We start from the raw sequence: 12,303 nt of genomic DNA on the forward strand, positions 1-12,303 counted from the left end.
TTGATGTGTTAGAGCAATAGTACAGCAGGTAGTACTCTTGGCTTGTATTTTGCTCACCCAGAACAGATCCCAAAAACACATATCGCCACCCAAGCCCCACCAAAAGTGTTTTCTGAGTGCAGAGCAAGGAACAAACACTAAGTACCACTGGATAGTGTCACACACAAAAAAGCAACATATTAAATACACTTGAAATTATTTCTTAATGTGAACAAAGAAAGCAGGCAATAACACTCAATTCATTTAGAAAAATATTAATGCTAAACTTCTTAAAAAGAATCCTAATAAAGAACCAGTGAGATAATACTAGAACAAATGTTAAGAATAATATCTATCACTTGTCAAGGACTACATAGGATGGAATGAAACAGAATAACGTCTTTAAAGTACCAGAAGAAAATTAAACCCTCAATCTACAGTTTTATACACAATAAGATGATCTTTCCTGTTTGAGGGTAAAATGAAGATTTTTTTGTTGAACAAAAGTTGTAAGCAGAAATCCCCCGCCCCATTTCACATACACATAAGGACACTAAAAATAACAATGACAACAACAACAAAGAGTAAAGAAAGCTCCTTAAAAATGTAAGCTCAGGAGACCAGAGTGATGGTGCTAGAGGTAAGGCGGCTGCTTTGCAAGCTCTAGCCTAGAACAGACCACAGTTCGAACCCCCAATGTCCCATAGAGTCTCCCTAAGCCAGGAGCGATTTCTGAGCACATAGCCAGAAGTAGCCCCTGAGTGTCAACAGGTGTGCCCTCCCCCAAAAGAAAGTATACCCAGAGACAGGAAGGGAGAGGGCGTCAGGGAGGGTGAGAGGAAAACTGGGGACATTGGTAGTGGGAAATGTGTGCTGGTGAAGGTTGTTGTACATTGTATGACCATAACTCAATCATAATCAACTTTATTGTGGGGGGGGGGAATCAGTATTAACATCTGCAACTCAAGGGCAAAAAGAGAATCAACTCACATGAAAAGTCTTAAAGACCTAAAATTCCAATTCAGAATACCTAGAATCTCTTTTTTGGTCATATATAAGGTAAAATTAATTTTCTTTTTCCTTAAAACACAAAGATATATATACATATACATATATATACATATACATATATACATATATTTGTTTATGTTTGTGTATATATATATACAAATAAACTAATAAACTTCCTTTGATGTCTAGGTTGTTGTTTTGACTGGTTTGAAAGTTTCTTAGTCAATAAATCTTGTCTCCCTAATTAAAATTCATTGGCAGTGTTTTGAAATTTTAATGAGAACTGCTGAACTTTTGAACTTCCAATTAGCACAACAACCAGGAAAAAAATTACTTCCCTTAGCCAAAGTCAGTACTACCATTTGTAAGTATAGTTATTGGACAGATAGCAATTGCCCATCAAGCTGCTTCTATCTAGAAGTACAAATAAATGCCAGTTATATTCATGGGTATCATTTTAGGTAAACTCTATGATCTGTAAGTCTTGTTGTTAGGTATTTACACAGGAGCAATGATCTTCCATATCCTAAGAATATTAGTTGTATATGCCTGAAAAAAAACTGATACACAAGATAAAAATTACTCACAAAGATACACAACTACCAAAAAGTTATCAAGTATAAAAAGAGATGAATAGATACTTTATCAATGGCATTTGGATGGCTAGTAGGTCATTAAAAAATGTTTGCTAGGGGCTGAAGAGGTAGCGCTAGAGGTAAGGCATCTGCCTTGCAAGCGCTAGCCGAGACAGAGCACAGTTCTATCCCCTGGTGTCCCATATGGTCCCCCTAAGCCAGGGGCGATTTCTGAGCGCATAGCCAGGAATAACCCCTGAGCATCAAATGGGTGTGTCCCTCCAAAAAAAACAACAAAAATAAAATGTTTTATTGCTTATTGCTACTTATTGTTGAAAAAACACAATTCAGAAGTAGGTTAAGGTATTATTTCACCTAGGGAAACCACCAATAAAAAAGCGACAGAAAAGAAACTAGACTATTTTTCAAAGACACAGCAGACAAAATATACATTTCTGAAGACTATGATGTCTCCTTTTAATGGCAATTTAACTGTAAAAATGGGTAGTTATCTCTAGGAAGTATGTGCTCTATAAGCAAACCCCCTAACAAGCAATTCTGATTATCATCACCATTCACTGGACTTAATATCATGACTGAGAAAAACTGTGTGTGAGCAAACAACCGGGTATTATTTTAAAAGTGGGCTTATTTTCCTTGGGTTATTCTTGAAAAGGCACTTGAAGTCAAGCTCAATTCTGAAGACATTAAGAACTATCTAGACCAAATAGCTCTATGCAAAGACTCTCATCCTATCCCCAAGTTTGGATTTTTTTGTTTCCTTAAAGGTTTTCTGGGCTAATGGCCTGCTTTCTTCCCTTACACTATATAAATATTTATATACTCAGGCCTTTATTTATAAGATCACAACAAAAGAATTAAAAAGGGAAAAGAGAAATTAACTGGTTTTGCCATTTATTCTTTGAATGACTGGTGTTACTTCTATAGTAGAAGCTGCTAACTGGCCTTACCCTACAGTTTCTGATTGAGACTCATTAAAAGGTAGTTCTCAACAGCCCCACTGTCTTGAAAGGATAGACTTGTCTATTCCCTTTAAAACTTGAATTAAGGGGCCGGAGTGGTTGGCACAAGTGGTAAGGTGTCTACCTTGCATGCGCTAGCCTAGGACGAACCACGGTTCAATCCCCTGATCCCCCAAGCCAGGAGCAATTTCTGAGCACATAGCCAGGAGTAACCCCTGAGCATCACTGGGTGTGGCCAAAAGAAGCAAAAAATAAATAAATAAAACCCAAAACCTTGAATTAAGTATTGTATTATAAATATGACATATAAAGTTTATATAAATATAGAAAACTTTCACATATAAAGGTGTGGAAATCACCTTTAATATAAAAAGTATCAACAACTTGGCTATTCTCATAACTATGGCCATTGTCTGTACTTTGTTCCAGGGTGTGGCTTTCCCAGGGTGACTCAGACAAAGTAATTTGTATTTCCCATATATGTGTGTGTGTATGTGTCCATACAAATATTCAAATATGCATGTTGTTTTGTTTTGATAGGTCAGTATAGAATCAACTGTTGCAACAGAGATCAAAGAATGGAAGATATTTCCCATAAGCAGAAGGAGGTGTAAAGCTACCTCCCTAAATTCATGAATGCAGTACTATGTACAAGGGAATAGAGCTGAAGAGGTCCATGAAAACTGGGAAGGGCCCCATCCCTGAGAAGTTTGTGTTAATGAAACAAAAACAGGTCTAGGCTTAATTCACTGGGCAAGTTTTACAAACTTCTTGGCCTCTGGCTTTCTATGTGTTACATGAAGAAGACTGAACAGAAAATGATATAGTGTACCACTGATTCAGAGTTCCTGTCAGACAACTCAGTATATTCTCTATGATTTCTGCTAGTATGTGAGGGTAAATATTTTAAGCTAGATAGAAAAGACATAGTAATTAATGTGGGTCTAATAAAATTTTTATTATATTTAAGTTCAGTTAATTATAAACTATCCCCTTACTGTGTTTCACTTGTTATAGACTGTATGCTTATGTCCTCTCCAGATTCATAGATTGTATCCTAGCCCCCCAAAGATTATAGTATTTAGAGGTGGAAAATTTGGCAGGTTATTATGCCATGATGACAGAGTTTTGTCAACAGAATTAATGTCCTTATAAAAGAAATCCCAGAGAACTTCCCCCACCTTTATACTGTGTAAGAACAAAGCTGTCCATTGTACCAGGTAGCAGTCCTTCACCACACATGGTAGGACCGTAGTTTTTAACCACTTCTTAGCTCAGAACTATGGAAAATAAAATAGCAATGGAACAGAGGAAGTCAAATGAAAAGCAACCCTTAGATTCAAACTGCATAACTGAAATTATTATGAGAGAGAGCTGAAGGAGTAAGAGGGTAGTGAAGAGGTATTGAATTGATATGTGGTAATAGCTGTGGCATGGTAACATGTACTTTGAATAAGTGTAAAGTTATACCCCTGAGATATATATGCTCTTGTAAAGCAATATTAACTCAATAAATTAAAACGAAAGATTTGGTAGACAGATAATACAAGATGCTTACCTTGTAGACATGACCTGGTTTGAATCACAGAACCACATATGTTTCCCCCCCCAAATCCCATCAAGAGTGATCCTAGCTCAAATAGATAAAATCAATATATAAAGAGACCTTTGCTTAAGCAAAAATATTGTGACAATATTTTGATTTATAAGATATATAAAATCATATATATGTAATTCTTATTAACCTATTTTCTGGTGACATTCTAGAGCACTATTAAATACATAATATAAATTCTCTAGTTCCAAAAATTATGACTATATTATATATATGTACTCTTCAGGTAACAAGTAGAGTATAAATCATAATTGTTTCCTGATAACTTATAAAGAAAGCTGAAAAATTTATATTTTGTAGCCAAATTTTATCTCATTCTTGTTTTGTTATATATTTTCTGTATATTTTATATTTTCTACAAGTTGTTATTTTGATTGCTTGTTTATTATAAAATATTTTGTAAGAGTTTTCATTCTACTGATGTGTACTATATATTGAATTAAATTACTAGAATTTTCCAATGTATAAAACTCTAATTGTATAATTATGATTTTTTAAAGGAAATTTATAGAAACTCATCTGAAAACCATCCCCAGCTGTGCATTCTCAGATCTTCTCAATATTTCCAGGATGTGAGTAATTTTTTTTTAGATTAAGAGAAATTTGCCATTACAGTGTATTATTTGCTAAATGTATTCATTTTATTAAGAAAAATAGTTGCTATATATTAAGCCTGCATAAATCAATGGAATCTATAATTTCTGATACATATGAAAAGGTTTTGTTTGGTTTTATTGTTGTAGTTTTGGGCCACATCTGACAGTACTCAGGGGTTACTCCAGATCTGCATTTAAAAATTAGAAGTTTTAGGGGACCATATGGGATACCAGGAACTGAACATGGGTCAGCTAAGTACAGTAAAAATGCTCTACCCTCTATGCACTTGCTCTGACTCCACATATAAAAGTTTAATGTACAAGATGCTTCCTTGATTTTGCTTTATCTTTACTCCTGAATTCCTAAACAATTTGGCAAAAGAGTTTGGGCTATACCTGGTGGTGTTTTTAGGAACTAATCCTGCTCTGTGTTTAGAACTTGTAGTGCTGGAAATTGAACCCTATGTATGTGCAGTCCTTCAAGTTTTTTCTCGGACCCTAAATGATTTTCTAAATTTTAACATAAATTAAAAATATTTTTTTGGTTTTTGGGTCACATCTGGCAGCGCTCAGAGGTTACCCCTTGCTCTATGCTCAGAAACTGTTCCTGGCAGGCTCTAGAGGCATATGGGATGCCGGGAATCAAACCACCATCCTTCTGCATACAAGACAAATGCCCTACCTCCATGCTATCTCTCCAGTCCCAAAATTTAAATTTATTTTGTCTTTAATATGTAATAGCTCAATATATTTTCTTCTCTCTTAGGAAAATCTTAGTAATCTTCCCATAAAGAGAAGCTAGATTATCTCCAAACTGTTTATTTTAGTTACTAATTTGTGGATCACTTTTCACCATTAGTACAAATGTTTACACTTTATGGTAAATATAACCTAGGATTGGAAACTTTTCTCATTTAAAAAGAAAGAAAAAGAGGGTGCACTGAAATGATAGTTTATGGGGTAAAGACCTTGTATAAGACCCTGAGTTTGATTTCTGGTTCTGCATGATCCCCATGGTACCACAGTATATGGCTTCAGTGGTCCCCAAAATTGTTTCCCCAGACTCCAGGCCCCCCAACTCCATAAGGTGTGTGTGACCCATATAAAAATAGAGAGAAATAGACAATTAAAATAAATCCTAAACCCTAAACCCCATTCGAGCTCTTATCACATTTTACATGCCTATGTCTTCCACTGTAACGAGTTCCTTAAAGTTAGGGAACAGTTTTGCCAATGCTCATTTTCTGATACATAGAAAATGCTCCCATACGTAACTGCTATATGAAATCACACACATTTAGGTGAATAGTAGCTAAAAAAACTGGTATCAAGGGCAAGAGAGAGAGAGTAAAAGAGAAAGAATAATCAGAATAACCCTAGTCATATATGCTAGATATAGAACAAATTCACATCTGTTATTCTGTGATAATCATTAAACAATATTTTGCATTAACTTACAAATATTAATTCTAGTTTGGTTGATAAATAATATTCTCTCTCATGATGACCGAAGACTTCTACTCTAAATTTATAAAATTTTGAGGAAGAAGCAGGATCCAATTTTTTTTAATGTTTTATTTTTAGTTATGAGAACAAAGATGCAAAGAAAGAGGACAAGGTAAAGTTACAGTGAAAGGACAATCATCCATAAACAGAATTCTCAGTAGTCCCATTGCTGATATCTTAACTTTGAACTTTCAGTCAAAGAACATTAAGAAAAATAAAAACAGAACCCATGTATAATTACTTTGTCCCTCAAGTCCCCAGATTGTAGTACATAATATTTCTTAGCAGCACACAAAGCAATCTAAAGCCATAAAACTTATGTAACTCCTTAAATATTGATGGCAAAGTACTTTTTTACATTTCCACACACATGCATATTAGTTTAAGTTAACCTCAAAAGTTTAAGTGGGTTGTTTTTCTTAAGGATTAGAGTCAAAGGAGCACAGTAAAAACAGTGTTAGAGTGGCAATTATTGTTTGCATAGGCTCACCAAAATATGAGGGACATGAAAGGGAAAAGCCTTGGCCTAAATACAAGGAGACTCTACCCCTGAGGTTTCCTGGCATAAGACCAACTCTAGGCTCCAGGCAAACTAGGTTGTCCAATCCAGGTCATTGTAATGCCAATACTTTTAATTTTCCCACAGTCTCTGTTGTTGGTATCGTGTTTGTATAGGATCCAATTTTTTGTTGTTGTATAATAATATAAATCAGCAGGAATATTACTCCATTTATTATACTGAATAAATGTTTTTTCCATGTTGTCCTCACAAATAAGCTACTACAGTCTTTTTGTTTGTTTGCTTTGTTTTGTTTTGGGGCTACACCCAGCTGTGTTCAAAGCTTACTCCTGGCTCTGCACTCAGAAATCCCTCCAAGCAGGTTCGGTGGACCGTATGAGATGCCAGGGATCAAACCTGGGTCAACTGCATGCCAAGTTAATGGCCTACCCACTGTTTATTAATCCAGCTCCAAACTAGTACAGTCCTATAAAAGTTATAGTCAATTTGAGAAACAGAACTTAAACTATTAAAGCACAAACTAAATAACTAGCCCAGTAAAACCTTAAGAAAGTTTAAAGATTTTAAATTTAGAATTTAAAAAGAAATTTTAGAGCAGTGATTATGTTGCTCATTTAGCAACCTTTGAGACTTCCCAAATTAATTTTGCTCTGTAATGACCTAATAACTCTCATAGTCTCTATATAATAAACTAGTTCTCATAAATGTTTTCCATGTTTCCTTTATGTTAGAAAGATGATAATTGGGTCAAAATAATTTATGTTATCTATAGTGGAAATGATTACTGATAACTGTCTAGAAAATAGGTAATTCAAAACAAAAAGCACTAGACCATCAGAACACTCAGAAGAACCATCAAAACCTCAAATATAACAATTAGTACACCTCTTATAAACATTGTTATTCATTGATATAGTTTAGTAGGCTATCCCATTCAACTTTACCTAAACATTAAAATCATCTGGGAAGTTTTAATTTTTAAATAATTTTTATTGTGACCAAAGTGAATTACGAATCTTTCACAGTAATATTGAAGGTTCAAAGTGACAATGAATCAGTGCTATTTCTACCACCAGTGTTGTCCTCCCTCCACCCCTGTTCCCAGCATGCATCCCGTATCTCCATCTGGGGAGCTTTTTAAAGAGGAAAAACATCTGCCCTAGCTCTCATAAACTGATTATTTTACTGAGCCAGGTCTTGGAGATCTGTCTTTTTAAAGCTTCCCAGGTAGTTTGATTGAATGATCAAGATTAAGAAACTCTTCTAGGTGGGCATAATCTGTTCATTGCAATTTTCCAAATGTCATATAAGTTCCTCTCCAAAAAAGCAATTATTGAATTTGTTCATGTTAGTCATCCCCATCACAAGATGGAACTGGAGATAAATTGAAACATCATTTCTTATGCATTCTTAAAAAAGAGTATCTGAAATTTTCTCCTTTATTCTTTCTCATATTTTAAACCTTTAAATGCATTAGGTGTTCCATTAAAATATTTATATGCATTTTTTCTTTTCTATCATCTTTCAATGTAGGCTATTTTAAATAACCTGCCTATTTATTTATTCACACATATTTATTGAGAATTTAGCACCGCTAAGTACTGTGAAAGATATTCAAGATTCAATGGCTACCAAAAATAAAGTTATCCATTTTGAAGAGTTCTTAATTTAATCACTCAAATTTTGCAATGGGATAATTAGTAGAATAAAAAGTTTATGGTGGCATGAGACTATAGTAATTTTATATAATTAAGAGATTTGGAGATAGCTAATGAATATTTTTTTGGGGGGGTCACACCCGGCAGTGCTCAGGGGTTACTCCTGACTGTCTGCTCAGAAATAGCTCCTGGCAGGCACGGGGGACCATACGGGACACCGGGATTCGAACCAACCACCTTTGGTCCTGGATCGGCTGCTTGCAAGGCAAATGCCGCTGTGCTATCTCTCCGGGCCCCTGCTAATGAATATTTTTTAATCAGCAATTGAATTAAAAATGAAGGATGAATAGGACTTAATATATTAAGTAACCTTCAGGTTTCATAAGATCTAGAGAAAAATGTAGTTGACTAATTTTAACACTGGGAGGAAAGATAAGGACTGTGCATGCTCTATGAACTAAGTAGTTCTTAGGAAAGATGTTACAACAAAATAAGTAGCAAATCTGTGTTCCCAACTCTACTAACTTTGTGCTTTTTATGTATTCTTGTGACAGCTACTTATCAATAGATGCAACTCTGCAGCGACTGGAATCACATTCCTTCTACAATCTGAGTAAAATCACACACATGTAAGTACCATAACCATCAACTCTGTCATAGATACCCTCTTTATAATTTAGGGATTCCTTATGGTAATGAGAACTGATTCATAGAACATAGGACACAATTTTTGTTTCTAATTAAATTCTTAACTTTTTCTCACTCTTATTTTACGTTAACCCATCTCTGTGATCAGTTCCATGGCTGAGAAATTTAAAAAATCAAATTCTTTACTAAAATTATCATTTATTTTGTGTTTTTCCATGCTGTCAAATATTGATATAGATGTCAGTGAGCCATAGCTCCCTAGGCTCTACTTACAAACCTTTCATTTTTATTTATTTATTTTTGGGTTTGAGGCCTCACCCAGTGACTCTCAAGGGTTACTCCTGGCTATGTGCTCAGACATCACTCCTGGCTTGGGGGACCATATGGGACACCAGGGGATCAAACTGCAGTCAGTCCTAGGTCAGCCGCATGCAAGGCAGATGCCCTACTGCTGCACCATCACTCCAGCCCCAAGCCCCTCATTGAAAAAAAAATAAGTAAAATTTTTAAAAGCTGGAGACTTGGACATCAAGGTTTTTGTATAAAATCGTCTTCACTTTCTGCTATTTGTTTGCTTGTTTATTTTGAGTATGAAACCCTTACTGAGAAATAAACTATATTAATTCTAAGAAAAAAGCAGTCTGAGAGGTGAGAAAGCTCCTGAAATAGAGAGAATATACACTCCTGGTTGGATTTCCAGAGATTCCCAGAAAAGTGAGCCCATAAAACAAAGGACAAAATTTGCATACCTAAAGAAGAAAGGGTGTGGGTACATCCAGAATGGGTTGCTGCTGGGCTGGAGAGATGGTAGGTATAGCTAGTAAAGTGTTTACCTTGCAATACAGCTGACTCTGATTTGATCCCCAGCAGCCCATATGACCTCCAGAGCCAGCCATGAGCAATTCCTGAGTACAGAGCCAGGAGTAACCCCTGAGCACCTCCCAGTATGACCCTAAAATCAAAAACAAACAGAATGGGGTACCCCATAAAGTAGTCTCTCTCTGTCTCTCTGTCTCTGTCTTTGTACACACACACACACACACACACACACACACACACAACTAGAGATGTGAGCGACTCCAGAGTAAAGTGTAAAGTGTACCTACATTTCTCAACTTCAACCACATATTTTTACATGTAACTGAAATATGTATCCACCAATGCTAGCTGTGACACTTGTTTCCCCAGCCACTTCCCTTTGCCTCAGTCTCTGGGCTTGGGCCCTGGATCTTAAAACCTAAAGCCTTTTCACCTTTCCTAGCATGATCTCACTTTGCAAAATATATGCATTTCATAGTACTGAAAGCACAGTAGAGGCACTGTAAATTTGATGTACAAGTTGTGTAGAAGCCCACTATGTTCAATGAGCAATAACAATAAACATGGGGTTGGAGCAATGGCACAGCAGTAGGGCATTTGCCTTGCACACAGCTGACCCAGGACGGACCTGGGTTCAATCCCCAGCATCCCATATGGTCCATGAGTCAGGAGAAATTTCTGAGTGCATAGCAGGAGTAACCCCTGAGTGTCACCGGGTGTGCCCCCCCAAAAATCAACAAACATGGAAGACTTAACTGGCACCAACCAACTCAGTTAATCCTCAGACAATAACTTTCGTAGCAATATTCTGAGCTAATAGAATTATAACACATTTTTTAAATTTATTTATTATGAGAATAAGGGTGCAAAGAAAGAGGACAAGGTAAAGTTACAGTGGAAGGACAATCACCCATAACATAATTCTCAGAAGTCCCCTTGCTGATATCTTAACTTTGAATTTTCAGCCAAAGAACATTAAGATAAATAAGACAGAATCCATGTACAATTACTTTGTCCCTCAAGTACCCAGATTGTAACACATTATAATATTTCTTAACAGTACACAAGGCAATCTAAAGCCATAAAACTTACGTAACTCCTTAAACATTACAGGCATAGTATTTTCTTACTTTTCCATATACATGCATATTAGCTTAAGTTAACCTCAAATTTTAAGTGAGTTCTTTTTAAGGATTAGAGTCAAAGGAGCACAGTAAAAGTGGTGTTAGAGTGGCAATTGTTGTTTGCATAGGCCCACCAAAATATGAGGGACATGGAAAGAAATAACCTTGGCCTAAGTACAAAGAGACCAGACCCCTGAAGTTTCCTGGCACAAGACCAAGTCTAGGCTCCAGGCAAGTTAGATCATCCAATCCAATACATTGTCTGTAGTGCCAACACACTTTTATTTTTCACACAGTCTCTGTTGTTGGTATCATGTTTCTGTATTAAAGATCCTGGAATCTTGAAGTCAGGATGTGGAGCATCCTCTCCTTTCACCTCACAATCAAAGGGCAACGCAGGGAGCCCTGTCCTGTAAGCAGGTCGTTGTTATTGTTAAGTCTTCTCAGTGTTAAGGGAAGTCTCTTTTGAGCAGGTCGAAGTCTGAGCAACACATTTTTTTTATTGATCTATTTTTATAAATACATTTGACATTCTGTTATAACAAACCATATGAATTAAATTTGTTTGTGTCTGCTAAGGGGGCAAGTTTCGTGATTGGGTGGAAAATTAGGGACACTGATGGAAGTGGTGGGATTTGTATCAGGAGGACCTTAACTGCCTGAACCAAATATATTATGAACAAGTTTGTAAAGTACAGTGTTTACATTTTTTAAAAATAGTGTGATCAATTTTATTAATAAATGGAGCATTATTTATGCTGTTTTGGCAAATTAATTACTGTAAGAAACAGATCAAAATTAATATGTATAATAGTCCTAAATTAACAGAAGTTTCTTTCTTATTTGTGAAACAATTCTGGCCAGGTAAACAAGTGTATAGCCAGTTTTTTTCTATTCAGTCATTCGAATGAATCAGAAGCACTGCCATCTTCAGCTCTTATTCAAGCACTCCAGAGTGTTTTAAAACCACTTTATCCCTACCTACTGTGCTGCTATTACACACAGGATTGCTTTCTCTCTGTTTCCCCAGCTTTCTGGCAGCATTGTTGGCCTCCTACAGGCTTAGGCATAACTACTTTTAACTCAAATTGTATGGTTTGAACTGACCTTTCTAAGCATGCTTTACAACACATTTAGGTTCTGACTCTTATTAAAGGCTCTTTGGTACTTATTTCTACCCCTTCCTTCTTTCTCTGAAAATACATTGTCTGCATTTTGTTAAACTACTGTCATTTCAAGCTCACCCCTTCCTTGTTTTGATAGATATTG

At 35.9% G+C, this 12,303-nt stretch overlaps 1 protein-coding gene across 1 annotated transcript in view; it reads left to right on the plus strand.

Annotated features, from left to right (window-relative positions):
- TSHR (thyroid stimulating hormone receptor) overlaps positions 1-12,303 on the plus strand; it is a 165,586-nt gene that overhangs the window by 83,418 nt on the left and 69,865 nt on the right. Inside the window, exons 2-3 of the mRNA XM_049770370.1 lie at positions 4,664-4,735; positions 8,998-9,072. Coding sequence (XP_049626327.1) covers positions 4,664-4,735; positions 8,998-9,072 — 147 coding nt within the window. The remainder of the gene's footprint in view (positions 1-4,663; positions 4,736-8,997; positions 9,073-12,303) is intronic.

The sequence above is a fragment of the Suncus etruscus genome, chromosome 3 (assembly GCF_024139225.1).
Source record: "Suncus etruscus isolate mSunEtr1 chromosome 3, mSunEtr1.pri.cur, whole genome shotgun sequence".
NCBI classification, from domain to species: domain Eukaryota; kingdom Metazoa; phylum Chordata; class Mammalia; order Eulipotyphla; family Soricidae; genus Suncus; species Suncus etruscus.